Genomic DNA, 15954 nt, shown 5'->3' on the forward strand with positions numbered 1-15954 from the left:
CATTGGGCTGTGGCCAGTGCGAGCTGCAGCGCCTGACCAGCACCCATGACACAGCAGAACCTTCTCCCCCTGGGCTGACCAAACAAAATGCCTTGTGTTTGATCTGCTGAGCCACCATCATCTGAGCACTAACCCTGCTAGTGCTGGGCATGCGCTCCTTGTTTACAAAGGGCTTTTGAAAAGCTCCATACAGTTCCATAACTCGGTGTGCCGTTTCAATGGAACCACAGACAGAGCATTTTTCTCAAATCAGCAAAGTTGGGTGCAAACAGCTGCCGGCTGACAGCCATCAAATCATCCTTTTGAAAAGCACAGGGAAAGGAAAATGAAAAGTCTAAACTTTCTAAATTTTCAGGGTGAGGAGGAGCGATCTGCTCCATTTTGTGTGTCTGCTACTGCCTGATCCTGCAAACAACAGAACTGCTATGCATTTCTGGGGAAGGCCCATGGTTCTGCTGAGTTCCTGCCTCACAGCGCTGACAGATCTAGATAGATGAAGCAACTGTAAAGTCCATCTGGGGGGGGGGGGGGGGGGGGCGGGTTGTGGCAAACCCTCCCCCTAGCCTCTGAACAGAACTGCAGTAAGCCTTGTATGCATTTCTTGGTGAGAAAGACAATGCTCACTTCAAGGCAAATTATTTCCCAGGTACTCTAGGCTTCCCCCTGTGAGATGTCATTTCAGATACTGCCTCCTAGTTTAATTATACAGAATAAAGGTGTGTCAGAAAAACACTCAGAAATTTCCAAGGCAGAGCCAAGCTTTGTACAATTCACATCATAGGATCCAGTTGCATGTGTTCCTATAGGCCAGTGGGTCTCCAGCTGTGGTTCACAAGAAATGGTCCCTCTCCTTTTTCCCCCACCCATGGACAGAATAAATTTTGTTGTGTGCACCACGGCACGTGCCCACATGCACCACCAATAGAAACACATGCTGCCGGCTGTGGGCTCTCTGCTAATCAGCTGCGCGGCACCTGAATCTCTCCTTGGAAGCCACCCACACGCTCAGCTTACCGGGAGCGCACGTCACAACTGTATTTTAATGTGGTCATCAAGGGCTGACATTAGACTTACCCACTCTCCACAGCCTAAGGCCAAAACCCAAGGGTGTCAGCATTGGGATCAGGATACAGACCACCCTCTGGGGGCTCTGGGGGGGGGTGGCAGCTCTCAAGTTTCATTCCCCTCCCTTGGGGTTGTGTAGCACTTTTGTTGTCAGAAGCCACTTGCGGTGCAATGACGTTTGAGAACCTCTACTATAGCAAATCTGGGGATGTTACAACCTTGCAATCTTCACTTCATTCACCCCATTCAACCTCTGCTCTTTCTAAAGGCACTGCTAGCCTTGCCCCTCAGCTATCTCATCCACTGTGCCCCTTTTTTTCTGCTATTCGAAGGCATTCAAACCCAATACCTGCTGTCCCGCACATGGTCTTTACTTTTCATGCTTAGGAAGTGTCAGATACAAGGGGGTTATCATATCCTGAAACCCGTTTGCAAGACAGGAACAATAACCAAGATTTAGTCCTCCCTGTGTTTAAAAGTAGGCAGTCCAAGTAACGCAAAAATCAAACCAGGAGTACGTGCAAATAAACTTTAGATCAGACAAAGCAATGAGCTTCACTTACTTCTTGCTGGGGCAATAAGAGACAGCTCGAGTGCCAGCCAGGAAATAACCTATGAGGGAGGATGTTGGAAATGCTGCATTCTGTGTGTGCGCTGGTGATACAGCATCAACTATGCCACTGGCTTAGGCTTCCCCATCAGCAAACCATGACAAACAAATGGAGCTGACCTCACTCCTCTTATCCTGCCCAATGAGGAATGTCAAAGCCACATGCTGCCTTTGGAATGGTTATAATCAAGAGAAGCTGCGGACGTTCTCTGCTGCCATTCAATTGCAGCTTTTGCACGAAGGGGCTGTTGGTCAGTTTTGCAGGATGCAGCTTTGCTTTCCAGAGGATGGTGTCACACTGGCAGTTTTCAGTGCAGTTGCTTATCCACTGGGATAGAATCTGCCCCACAGATGCTGGATGAGGCTGTGGAGGAAAACAGTCCAATACAAGCCTTGTCCATTTACCAGGTTAAACAGCAGCACCTGCAGAGACACTAAGTGGCTTAACCTTCCCCCAGAAGACCAAGCCTCACGCTTCAGGGAATAAACTGACACCAGGGTCAGGAAGAATTCTCCCCCAGCTTGGTACAAAGCCACACAGTTCAGTCCTCAACAGAGGAAATACATCCCTAGTAAAGTTGGCAGCCTCAGATAAGACCTCAATGTCAGTTTTAAAGTGGGACTTAAGTGATACATTCTGCCACTTCTACAAAGGGGTGAATTTTGCCATCTGGAAGACAAACATCTGAAGGGTCCAACCCTGAAGAGTGAGGCAAGTAGGCTGTCAAACTTGATAGCTTAAGGGCTAAGAATGGACAAAAACTGATTAAGATCAAGTGCTGTATGTGACCCTGAAATGGGCTATTGATCTGAACCAGCAGGGAAATTCTTGGGATGCAATTCCATTGAGCCTGATTGAGGCATAATGCGTCAGATGCTCAGCGGGTGTAAGGAAGCTCCATTGACACTCCAAACCTGAGTTACTCAGCCTGGGAAACCTTTCCCTGACCGTGACACTCGGTTTATTCGAGTGAGTCCTGTCTCTTCTTCACCATCAGCTCTCAGAAAACAAATACACATACACAGACTTGGCCATCTCAGTAGCATTTCTATTGGCAAAGTGCTTTATTTAAAAACCAAAAAGCATCTAACTCATGTGCTTTAATAATGTATTGAATTGGTATGTAAGATTTTCTCGTTAATAAATGAGGCAGTTAATGTCATGGTCAAAACACATTAAAAAAAGCGTTTGTCACTTTATAATACTTTCAGTAACACAAGTGCTAGAGAGATCGATGTAACAAAAAGTACCATTAAAAATAAATCTATGAAGTTATACTACAAACTCGCAAGAGGAAGAAAGTCGGCACCAAGTTTAGTTATCATTAACGACATACAAAGAGATATTGCTAGCTGAGCTCCAAAAATGGGAGAGATTTATATTGCTGGCCTACCTATGTAATTAATAAAGCAGATATTTCTGGTGGTAATGGAGATTGAGAAACCACAGCTTACATAAGGCTGTGGGGGCAAACCTAGTAGTGGTTGTAGATTTGGATCTGGTTTCACATTTATATGAATTTCTCAAGTCCAGGAAGGGTTGGGAAATGGTTGCAGTATTGGCCTGGTCTTTACCCATCTGTCATGAGCATAATCCCAACTACTATTCTCTTAGAAGGAAGGTTGCAGCATTGCCCCATTTGTTCCCATTTTGCAGACAGATCTTGTCTAAATTAAAAGGGAAGCATGTCCATAAAGCAAATGAGAAAGAGGGGAAGTGAACTTGGAAGACGAGCATAGAAACAATTCTGCAAATGCACTGGAAACCTCTTCTAGCAAAGGGCCAGTCTAAGTGAAGCAAATCTGCACACACACACCCAAAACCATAGCAGCATAACATGGCACTGATACTGGAAAAAGCTGCAGTGGGACCAGCACCATTTGACACTACAGCCACCAAATAGAGAAATTTGCCCTAGTGCAAGACCCTACTGTAGACAAGCTCCAGTACATTAGTAACAGATCTTACAAAGATCTCGCTCTTTACCCTACCTACAAAGTTAAAGTTAGCCTACACTTATTCATTAACAAAAAAAAAGTACATGCTGACTCAACGAGACACATTCAACAAATTCACAAAGAGCTGGTTCTCTGCTACAGGATCCCGAAACATGTGTGGAGTAACTTCCCAAGACCACGCAGTCGGAACCTCGAGTTGCAACACTTCATACAGTCATTGTGCCGGTCTGTGTTTCTTTCTAACAACGCCTTCCAAGAGAAAAATTGGTTTTGGAAACTATTGCCCTGGTGATATTTGGCATGTTGTGTCTATCAGCGATTCACTTTTTTTTTTTTTTTTAATTCCACAATAGAATTAGTGCAAATGAGAAGCAGGGGAGAGGAAAAACAAGTGTTACACAACCAGATACAAGCAGAAAAGAAACACATGGATAGATAGTTATACCATCAAAAGCTGAATGAACACTCAGCGGCGAGTCCTTTCAATTTCAGCAGAGGAGAATATTTCTTTCCAAGGTCACTGAAACCTACCTAAGAACATTTCCCTCCCTTTTTAATTATTACAATAGAAATGTGCTTTTGTTTAGTCAAGTATTTTTTATTGCATGTTACTCTTTTGTGCCTTTCTTGCAGGGGATGCGTAAGGTTGCCTCAACGCTGCACGTGTGAACTGAGCACTAAGATGCTAGAGGCCTCAGTTGTACTACGCACCTGCTTAACGTTGACTGCTGAGCCACACGGCTCCAATTTTATAGGGACAGTCATGATATTTGGGGCACCCCATCCCCATCCTGATTTTTCATGCTTGCTACCCAGTCACTCGACCTCAAAAAAGTGTGCTTAAAATTATTTGGTGAACCACAGCTCATGTGACAGACTCGGTATAAAACAGCAGTGGTAGAGGGTTCTCCAAGGCTGCTGTGGATTGGGGCCTCAAAATCATGACCTCCGGACTGCAAGGGAGAGGGCTTCTGGCTCCAGAGCCTGTCCTGTGCTTAGCCTCTTTGCTGAGTATCCCAGCAAGAGTGGGTAACCATCTCCCCTAGAGCCACTCCACAGCCCAGAACAAGCCTTCAGCCTCCTCCACCCTGAACAAGATCAGAGCTAACTAGAATTGCCCCAAAGAAGAATGTGTGTGTATGTGGGGTGGGGGGGGTTCAAAAGTTTAACCAAAAACCAGTCACTTCTGTTCAAGTTTTGAGGCGTTTCTGGACCAGCTCTAAAAAACGGCAGCTCAGAGGTGAAAGGCTCCTTTTCCTTGTGCACTGGGACATTCACTCCCTTCTCGCACTCACTGGGTCTACTACCCACTTCACATCACTTGCCCACTTACTACACCAGAAGCTCTAAAACATTAACCAATATTTGCCCACAGATTGAACTTTATTCTACATTTAGATACAAAGCATAAAGCCACTGACGGGCAGCTCATCACAGCAAACCAGAGCCTGCACGATGGACGTGCTCGGCTCCTACTTCGCGCATAATCCCACAGAGGGTGTTACGCACACCAAAAGAGACAAGCCCATGAACCCCGAGAGCAAAGGAAGTAAAAAGACTGACACTGCTGTATTCAAGTCCCATTTAAATAAAAGCCAAATTCAGGTCTCCTTAGCCATATCAGAAGCTTTGTCATTCTCTCCCATGGTGAGTTCTTTCCCCAGCGTATCTATAGACAACAGAAACACCTTAGAGTTCAAGGTTTGTCTGAGACATACGAGCAATATACTGCACATCCGAAAGGAAATAAAGGCCCCAGAGAGTTCAGACCTAACCTTGGTCCCAAGCCAAACAAGAACAGAGAGTTAATTTAGGACCTGTTGGGAAGTACACTAACCCCACAGCTAATGACCTGTCTAATTTCTTTCATCCATATGAAGAACAAAGTTTGTTATGTGCTGTGACACAGGTGCGGATGTGCACCACCAGTATAAACAAATGCTGCCGATTGTGGGCACTCTGCTAATCCAACGGGCAGCATCTAAATCTCTCTTGGGGGCCGCCCAAGTGCTCAGCTTAAAAGGAACACCAGTTTTTTATTCACTGAAGACCAGCATTACATTAATCTTTGTGGCCACTATCTAAAACCAGGGCTTCCTATTACAGGCTCTGCCAATGCAGGGATGAGTGACTCAACAAGATCAAGTTTAGGTTGGATTCACAGAGTTAGGTCAGGTGTGCACTCGCGGAAAAGAAAACAATTGACTTAGGATACGCAACTCCAGCTATGAAAATTGCATAGCTGAAGTTAGCATATCTTAAACTGATTTTTGCCGCAGGGAGAGGCTGAGGGGAGAAACTCTCTTGTTGACTTCCCTTATTCCTTGCCACTGCCAGGAGCACCAGGGTCAACAGCAGTGCCCTGATCATTTGATGGAGTGCGTGCCCAGCAGGCGCACTAAATCAAAACCCCAAAGGTCAACCTCCAGCGCATCCATCTTTCGGTAAGATAAGGCATGCCTCAGTAGGTCATCCCAGCTACTCTTCACACTGACAGCCTGCTAATCTATCCATTGAGCCAAATGGAAGGACACTGTTTACACCCAGGTTAGTCTTACAAACACCTTTGTGCCTTACATCCATGCTGGGAGGTAGTCAGCTGACTTTGAAACACCAGGATCTATTTCTGCATTGTCCCTGTCAGTTAGTGGTGAAGCCAATGGTGATGATGAGGTGATGCTTGCAGAGATTAACCCCCTCCCCCAGCAACAGCTAGCGACTCTCCGATCAACAGCCTGCAACATTCTGCAGTATCGCTCTAGGCAAAGACAGCAGCCTAAGGAGAGTGTTTCCCCCGCTTGAAGAAGGGTTATGGATTAAGAATTGCTAGAGCAGGTATGGACAAATCAAGGGTCTCTCTTACAACTGGTTCCAAGGCAGATTTTCTAGAAGCTTCTAAATCCAGGAGGCACTTGTGAAAACAAAATGTTACCCCCATCTCAAAATATTCGTCCAGAAGATGCATCAGAATCCAGACAAACATGTGATGTCAAACTACACAGAGTGTTCCTTCTTGGCTTCCTTTAGCCCTTGTGACAACTGCGTGAGAATGTCACACAGTAGCAGTAACTCATGGACACGCCCTTTTTTAGGCTGGTCATAGGAATTTGGGGACAGAGGCCGTGGGCCTGAAGCATGTGGCCAGAGCAGCATGTTGAAGACTATTCCACAGAATTGCTCGCATGTGCTTCCTTAACTGGTTCTTGGCTCCTTGCTTTCATCTGTGGCAACACTTTGGAGGAGCCCAGAGCCCATTTGCAGGGGCAGAGAAAGCCTGCACTGTCAGTCAGTGTACAGCAAAGACCGATTTCCCATCGGCATTACGCAGAGGGGTGGGAATGCATATTGTTTGTCGCTGAGCCCTGAGAACACTTTGAACGGGAAAAATAAAGAACAGTGTCCTGTAGCGGGGAAAGAGCTACACATTTTTCTTTTTGACATCAAAACCACACGTCATAACACATTACATTCTGGCACCAGCAGAGGCTGGCAGCAGCTAAGTGGCTACCAGAGCTGGGACTGGTCTGGAGTATTTATACAGGCTGGTAGTTTCTATACTCTGCAGCCATTACACTAAAAGTCCGGCAGCCTAGATGCTGTTTGTTTGCACATCTGTCAAAAAAAAAACTCTTTGACCTCTGATGAGTAGGGTGGGCATTCTCAACAGAAGAGCACATCTGCCAACAATGAGCCATTCAACACTGCACTTGCTGTGACAAAATTTGTGTCTTTTGGGGGAGCAGGGAAGGGTCATTTTAAAGCAACTGTGAAAGATAAAAACTTTGTTGTTCAGGTGGTGGAGTACACAAAGCCTAAGGCTACATCTACACTAGACAAAGTAAGTTGACCACAGATACGTCAACTTTAGCTACACAACTGCCATAGCTAGAACTGTGTACCTGCACTCTGCTAACTTGGTGGTCTATCCTGGGGGAGAATGATGGGAGAGTTTCTCCCATTGACCTCCCTTACTCCTCACATTTCACAAGGAGTACAGGGATCAACTGTACTCACAAGGAGTGAAAGGTCGAATTAGCGCGTCCATACTAGATGCGCAAAATTGAACCCTGGAAGATCGACTCTGGGCAAGTCAATCTTCCGGGGTAGTGTAGACGTTGCCCAAGGGTGTTGGCACAGCACAAAGCTGTTTCATCAGCTTCTGTGAACTTGAGTTTTCTTTCTCCTATTGCTTGCAGACATGAAAACCTATGCATACTAACAGCAGTGTTCAAGCATGGATAAGCATCTCCAAACAGGGTGAGGTAAGAAGCAAAGGAACACGATCCATCTCTCCAAGCAACTACTTCTTCAGTACAGACACTGCAAGTCAAAGCACATAGGCATGGCATACCAGCAGTGCAAATCCCAAAAGCCTCCTCTCATCATGCCAGCATGGCAAATTCTCCTCTTTGTGCACACTGGGCAAGGGAGTTCTGAAACGGCTTTTGAAGAGGGTGTTTTAGATTGGTGTGTGAATCCTTACATTCTGCAAATCACTTCCTCTGAGAGGAGAAAAGAAAATGACTGGAAGATTTTCCTTCTGCAGACAGAGTGCATTGGTTCCTATATATCCATATTGGCTGAGCAGCTATGGCCACACCAAAGCTGTTCAATCGCAGCAGGGTTTTGCATTCAGGTTTGGTTCCCAGGATGGAGTGCATCTTTTCATGTAAACATTTATTCTTCAATAGAGACTGGTCACAGAGACACGCCTACAGCACAGCGCTGAGAAGAACTTTATATCATTGCTGGGGTCTCAGCAATCTCTTCTAGCCTTTGTTTGATCATTAACCGGAGGACTGTGTATCTAAGAAAAGAAAGAATGAATCTTGTTAGAACTGAGCCCCAAACAATCAAGGTACCTTGACAAGTTGTCAGCAATACTATAATTTCTCAGCTCATCCACATGAGCTTCACAGGAGACCAGGGATGTTGAAGAGCAAGTAATCTCATTACCAAGTAACTTCCAAAATTTCTGTCAATTACTTGGTTAACTGCTCCCCCTACCCCCACACACTCCGATGCTCTGCATTTAAAAGAATGAGGCCACTTCTACATTACCCAGAAGATCAAACTGCTCTGGGTCAATCTTTCGGGGTTTAATATCACACACCTGGTAGGAATGTGTGAAATCAACCTATCGACCTTGCTAAGGTGAAAAGTACGGGATGTCGATGGGAGAAGTTCTCCCGTTCACCTCCCTCATTGAGGATGACTGGCTAAGTCAATTTCAGATAAGTTGATTCTAGCTACACAATTGCCACAGCTAGAATTTCATATCTGAAATTGACTTATTTTCCTAGGGTAGGCTTGGCCTGAGCCAGCACACAGACAGGCTCAGCTTCAGTCCACGCTGTGTCCTAGCTCAGCCTTTAACCTGCAGAGTGGCAGGAGTGAGAAGGGGGACAGAAGCTAAACCAGCCTGCGTGCAGAACAGCAGTGGGGAAACGGCCTGACCCTGGTGTAAGCCAGAATAGAGGTTGAGCCAGGCATTCCCCATTTACATGGGAGGGAGCAGGCAGTAAGTAACTGGTAGCACTAACTGATGAGCAGATGCTTATCAGTTAGTAGCATAACTAGATACGCTATTTTTCTATCCCTACAGTAGACTCTGAAGGTATGTGAATTTAGGCTCTGATGGGGCAAGGGAGCAGAGGAGCCAAGTTGTATAAATCAAGGGCATTCTACCTCCAATATCCTGCCCCGGTTGTACAAAGATTATAACAGTGTACAATAAAGAGCTAGGTAAGTTCATGGAGGACAGGTCCATCAATGACTATTAGCCTGGATGGTGTCCTCAGCTCTGTGTGTCAGAAGCAGTGAATGGATCACTTGATGATGCCCTGTTCTAGTCATTCTCGGGTGTATCTAAAAATCGGCCACTGTTGGAAGACAGAATACTGGGCTAGATGAACCTTTGATCTGACCCAGAATGGCCACTCTTACAGTTCTGTAAATCTATGGGCCAAAAGCCTAATATATTCTCAATTGTCCATTAAGCGTAAGAGTCACGGGCCTCTGAGGCAGCCAGAGCTACAAACCAAAGCAACATGAAGCCACGTGTCAGCTCATGCTCACATGAGGTGTTTGGGAGCCTGAGAAAAGCCTGGTTTGAACTTCACAGCACATACATCCCCGAGCTCGATGTCCAACTGGAGAGACCTCTCAAGGTTCCCTCTGTTTAACTGTTGGAAACAAGGACGTCTGAACTTGTCAAGAATTCTTAACATGTTGCCAGGAAACCCCTGTTGCTACAATTCAAGAATGGGCAAAACGCAATATCCATGTAATTAATTTGCTTCCAGACAGAATTACACAGAGAAGGTTGAATATCGGGGGGGCGGGGGAATGATCTAACTTTTTGCAAGTAAGTGCCTAACTTTAGACAGCTATGCCCATGTAGGCACCTGAATGCACGGCTTGCCTTTCCCTTCCCAAGTACTTCCTAATACTCTGTATAATCTGGGAAGGAGACTGATAGTTCTAAGACACTCCATCACTGGAGATATTTAAGAACAGTTTGGATAAACATCTGTCAGGGATGATCTAGAGCAGTGTTTCTTAAACCACGTTCTGCAAAACACTGGTGTTTGTGAACAACTCGCAGGTGTGCTGTGAGCATTTAGAAAAATAATTCAAAGTTTTCCAATAAGACTACATTTTGTGTTATTAAAACCAGATATAATGTTAGTACTTCATTGCTATGATGCCTGATTCAATTACTTTGTTTTGTTTTTGCTGTACATGTTGCTGTTTGCATTTTTGGGTCTGATAACTATTTTTTTTTTTTTATTTTGAAAAAAACTTTCATAGGTGGTCTGCATAAAAAAAAATATTATTGTTTGGTGCTCTGTGGTCTCAAAACATTTAAGAAACACTGATCTTGGTGGTGCTTGCTCCTGCTGTGAGGGCAGGGGACTGGAGTTGATGAGCTGTAGAGGCCCCTTCCAGTTCTATGATTCTGTCTTCACACATCAAGCCACTTACGTAGCTGCACAAGTATGGGTTTAGGTATAAAAAGTAGTAGAGCTAAACCCCACATCTGCAGGGCTCTGGCTGACTGATGCCTCACTCAACCATCCAGTGGCCACGGTACAGCTGTGATCAACACAAGACAAATGTGGGAAATTAAACACCACAGGAAGTCCACCAGTGGGAGACCTGTCTGGCAGCACCCCTCCTCACCTCTGGTGGGTCCCAGTACACTGATTTAAACACAGAAGACATTCCAAGAAGCTGTTTGTCCAACTTGGCAGTACCAGGCCCATTTGGGCACAGTCTGCGCCCTTATTCCCTGCATTGGCCCCCAGCTCCATTCCTTGGCTCAGTTCCTGACCACAACCTGACTCCACCCTTCCACTTGACTTCTGAGTTCTGACTCTGACCCCTGCCTTGATCTCCAGCTCTGACTCCTGCTCCAGCAGCCAAGACTGACAAACCACATCCCAGTCATGACAGCAGGAGCCTATCGTTAAGCACCTGCTTGTGACAAATCTTGGCCTCAGGCCTTAATGGAAGAAGCCCCCAGACTATTTTAGCTCCAGAAGGGAACACTTACTTGTGCGTGAGCTTCTTCACTTCACGATCTTCTTCTTCTTGGAGCTTCTGGATGAAGCTTTTAAGAACTGGCATTTCAAGTTTGATGTACTGAGCCACCTGCATTGAAAGGAAAAAAACCCAAGAGAACACAATGGACAGTCTCAGAGGGGCAGCTGTGTTAGTCTGTAACTTCACAAAACCAAACAAGCTGTCCTGCGGCACCTTGAAGACTAATAATTTTATAATCTTAGGTAATGAGTTTTCATGTGTAAGACCCACTTCTTCAGATTTCAGTTGGATGGTGCATTACAAAAAAAGTCCTGTCACCTGCAGATCTGAAAGAGCTTCAAGAACAGCTAAACTTCTTGCCACCCCACAAGGCAGCGTTCCCCCACTCGTCCAGGTCTCAGTTTATCAACCTTGGTGAAATTCTCCCCGCCCTCTGATGCGGGGAGAGCAAGCATAAGGCTATTGATTAAGCCATCAACAAGCAGGACTTAAGTGGCATATAGCTGTTGTGTGGGCCCTGTGAAGAGAGTCTGGCCTTACAAAAGTTCACATTCCCCATGACATCCATGCAGGAGAGTTAGGCCAACTTTGAGTGCTCCCAAAAGTCCAATCCAAAGCAAGTAAACCACAGGCAAGTAAACCACAGGCAGCTAATGTAACTATTTAGCCAAAACATCATTTGCCATCTACTGCATCTGGGAATTGCCCCACTTATCAATGCATCTGTACTTTCTTATGGTAAACCACTGCTCACAGGTTTCACTGTGCTCATGTCACATGATGCTGCCTTGTGATTTGAGCTCCCTTCCAGTGTAAACAATGGAACACAATGCAATGCCTCTTTGCATGCTTCCAAGAAAGGCAGCAACACAAGTGCTGGGAAAACGTTGTTGTTGGGGGAACCGACGACTGAAGGCTCTTTGCAAGTGGCCACAAAGGCTGCCTCTACATTAGCAAGTTCTTTCAGAAGATTTTTCAAAAGAGGGGGGCTCTTTTGAAAGACCCCACAGAATGTCTACACACAAAAAGCGTTCTTTCAAAAGCGAATCGAAAGAATGCGGCTCTCCTCTCGAAATCACTCTTCCTCTCCCGTTTCAGGAAGAGCACCCCCTGTCAAAATCTTCTTCCGAAAGAAAAATGCATGCAGGTGCTCTGCAGGGCCCTTCTGTTGAAAGAACGGTCTTCATTTTCAGTCCCTGGCCCGTTCTTTTGAAAGAGTGGGGACTCTGTGGATGCTCTCTTTTAAAAGAGCAGATCACTCTTTTGATCCACTTTTTTGTGTGTGCTCTCTTTTGAAAGAAGCTCTGTTGGAAGAGATCTTCTGGAAGAGCTTCTTTTGAAAGATCTCTGCAGTGTAGATGTAGCCAAAATGTTTCAAGAATAGAATTATCTTGTAGCATGATATAAGAGGAAATCTAGACAAAGAGCTGCCATTTTTAAGTTAGATGATTAGACACATTTTTTCAACAATTACTGAAGCTAAAGGCAAAAACAGAAATGTCTATTTTTTTAAACCGTCAGCACCAGTATTTTGCTTTCATTTACACCAGCGTTAGTCCAGAAATTACACTGATGTGACAGTACAGAATAGATCCCTGTAACTCTACAGGAAAATGTACTTTATATCTTATCTGTACCATTTCCTTCACACTACTACAAACCACTTTAAAGCAGTCAGCAAAGAGACTGCCACGGATTCATTTGGCTTTAAATACTGACTTCAGTTCTGGAGTCAGTTACATTATGTGTGGTACTGATCCTCACGTATGCATGTCTGAGGGAGTCAATCGATAGAAAATACAGGTTGAACCTCTCTAATCTAGAACTCTCCTGTGCAGCAACATCTGTAATCTGGCATGATTTTAGTTAGTCAGACAACCACTTATCATGGCTGCAGCCAAGTTTCCCGTGGTCCCATAAAGTTTGTTTCCAACAGCCAGTCCTTGCTCTCACTGTTCTGTGCTGTTATTTAGCTGTAATTTACCCCAACTGTCTTCTAAGAGCCCAATAGGCAGTGACAGTGCTGGCAGTGTGCTAGACAATATTAACCTCCTGTGGTCTGGCAAATTCCCTCATCTGGCACCAGTCAAATCCTGATGGTGCCGGACGAGAGAGGTTCAACCTGTACCAGGTGCAAAATAACTAGTGCATAGTATTCAATCTACCCTGAGCTCTGCTGATTCTGTCCTGTTTCCTAAAGTTATATTATGAGGAGAAACAAGAAAACCAGCTGCAATAGGATTATACTCTATTATCCACCAGGTGGCAGATAATAGCTATGTTTATGAACATCAGCTATGCTCCTTGGAAACAGTGGATTATGTCAAGGGATATATTAGAAATGCAAAAAGTCTGATCACGTGATCTAGCTCTCAGTGCTGTGAAGTGGGGTAAGTGACAGAGTCAGTGGCATAGCCAGGAGATTCTGGTGATTTATGAACCCAAAGAGAGCCTGTTTTTAACCATCACAACAGATCTGTAAATGGTTTTCCTGTTTTGCAAGAATCTAAGGTTGAGAACTTTTCCCGCCCTGAACCTCAAAAACTTTCTATGAACAAAAAAACAAAACAAAACCCAAAACAATAAAAAGACCCACCCCTTCAAAATAACAACCATCTCTAGTCAGGTAAAAATGTAATACTTCAAAAACATTCATTTTTAACCTTGTATTTTTTATAATATTAATTATTTTTATGTCAATTTTGGACCAAAAGACCTCTTTTTGAATTAAAATACAGGGGTTTTTTTCCCCCTTCCAAAAATATCCAAATGGGATATTTCAGCAATTTCAGAACTTTTCCAAGAAGGAAACTTAACAAAAAAAACAAACCACCTTTTCTATTAATCCTTTTGGAGTCCAAGATTCTGCACTTTGTGACAAAATAAAATGTTTCCTTGAAACATTCCCAACTGACTGCACAAACCAGTCACTGAAGAGCTGTGTACTATAGGGATGGGGTGTTAGTAAGAGAACTCATTTAAATAGCATAGCCCTGAAGCAGGAATGTGCTTAGGAACATAAGCCTTCTGATCCATGCTGGCTATTTTGGGTCTTTTTCCTACGTGACAACCTGTCCCTGCTTCTCTCAGAGGGATTCCCCCGTTTTTGTTTTTAATATCCCTGTAATGGCTATTATGCGACCCATTTAACCTGCCCACCATGAGCAGTTAGCACCAGAGTTCTGCATCTTCACACATGCTCCTAAAGCTTAACAGTCTATGACATGCCACTCAAACAGACTCACATCATAGGTGACTTCTTCAACTTGGTCCTTCTCCATCAAGAAGACCTTGGAAACCTGTTCACACGGTCCCTGAAGAATTCGGGCAATCAGTGGATAATCTGTAGCTTTCAATTTCTGTTTTTCTGTAAGTGGCACCACATTAGCAAGAATAGCAATTAGAAACAGACCATATGGACAAAGAAGAAGATACTATTTTTAATCACAGCAGTACCCCTTAAAAGCAGTGGCTTGCAACTTCTCCAAACTACTGTACCCCTGTCAAGGGTCTGATTTGTTTTGTGTACCCCCAAGTTTCACCACACTTAAAAATCATTTGCTTACAAAATCAGACAATTACACAAAGTGTCCCAGCTGGCCATTACTGAAAAATTGCTTATTTTTTTCTTTTAAACATATGATTACAAAATAAATCAAGTGGAATATAAATATTGTACTTACATTTCAGTGTATGCTACATAATGTGGTGTAAACCAGTCATTGTATGAATTTTTAGTTTGCACCGACTTTGCTAATACTTTTCACGTAGCCTGTTGCAAAAGCAGGCAAATATCTAGATCAGTTTGTGTACCCCCAGATACACAGACCCCTGTTGAGAACCACTGCCTTAAAAATACATGGCAGAGGATACCAATTAAGCCAAGTTATTCTAGGTCAGGGGTCAGCAAGCTTTCCGAAGTGGAGTGGTGAAATTTGACCTTTTGATCCCTATGTATGGTCCGAGTGCTGGTGATGCTTTTTAAGGTCACTAATATACTTTACAACAGCTTCATTAATAAATAAATAGAGATGCAGAGCTTGACCATTTAGGTGGCGGTTGGTAGCATTAACCAGTCTTTTGTTAATCCACAGGCGACATGGCCTTGAGCAAGCTCCTGGCTGCCTGGGAGACAAAGGGCAGGGCTGAGCTCTCCCTTTGTGTGCCAGTGAGAACCAGCTCACATGCCACTCTTGGCACGCACTCTGGAGGTTGCTCTAAAACACTACAGCTGAAAGATTTCTTCCAGACTTACCTCCGCTGGTGTGGACAATATACAACGCGAATTCTTCAGCGGAGTTTTCAATCTGAACACAGAGGAAAGAAGACATCAAGGTATCAAAATGCATTTAGATTATTTTTTGAGAAAAAACACATTGGCACTTTCCTACCACTTTGCATCCAAGGACTCGCAAGTATGTGACAAGAGACAATTCTCCACAATGTGTGTGTGGTTGCAGGCAGGAATTCCAGCCATTTAATGGATAGGTTTAAAAAACAAGGTATGGCTGGGAACAGAGTCTAGTATTCCTTTAGCTTTATTATAGTAGCACCTAGCAAAAAACAACTTAAATGACTTTCGTTCAAGAAGATTTACTTAAGTACGTAAATTGGGACAAAACTTGCCTTAAATTTATTGAGCAGCAGTTTGAGAACTTGAGGAGTGGTCATTGTGCTGTTTATCCTGACGTTAGTGACTGAGCCATAAGCAGGCGTGAACACAGATGTCTAGGGATGGGAAAGACAAAGGGGATGTGGATTACTGCCATCAC

At 44.3% G+C, this 15954-nt stretch overlaps 1 protein-coding gene across 3 annotated transcripts in view; it reads right to left on the bottom strand.

Moving 5' to 3' along the window:
* Positions 1-2722: 2722 nt before the first annotated feature.
* The window catches only part of RASSF2 (Ras association domain family member 2), a 42041-nt gene continuing 28809 nt past the window's right edge, over positions 2723-15954 (bottom strand). For all 3 annotated transcript variants that reach the window (XM_074981812.1, XM_074981813.1, XM_074981814.1), the window contains exons 7-11: positions 15809-15910; positions 15438-15489; positions 14428-14549; positions 11193-11290; positions 2723-8441 (exon numbers count right to left, since the gene is read on the bottom strand). In XM_074981812.1, coding sequence (XP_074837913.1) covers positions 8372-8441; positions 11193-11290; positions 14428-14549; positions 15438-15489; positions 15809-15910 — 444 coding nt within the window. In that variant the 3' untranslated portion in view covers positions 2723-8371. The remainder of the gene's footprint in view (positions 8442-11192; positions 11291-14427; positions 14550-15437; positions 15490-15808; positions 15911-15954) is intronic.

This window comes from Carettochelys insculpta, chromosome 31 (genome assembly GCF_033958435.1).
Source record: "Carettochelys insculpta isolate YL-2023 chromosome 31, ASM3395843v1, whole genome shotgun sequence".
In the NCBI taxonomy this organism is placed as follows: Eukaryota; Metazoa; Chordata; order Testudines; family Carettochelyidae; genus Carettochelys; species Carettochelys insculpta.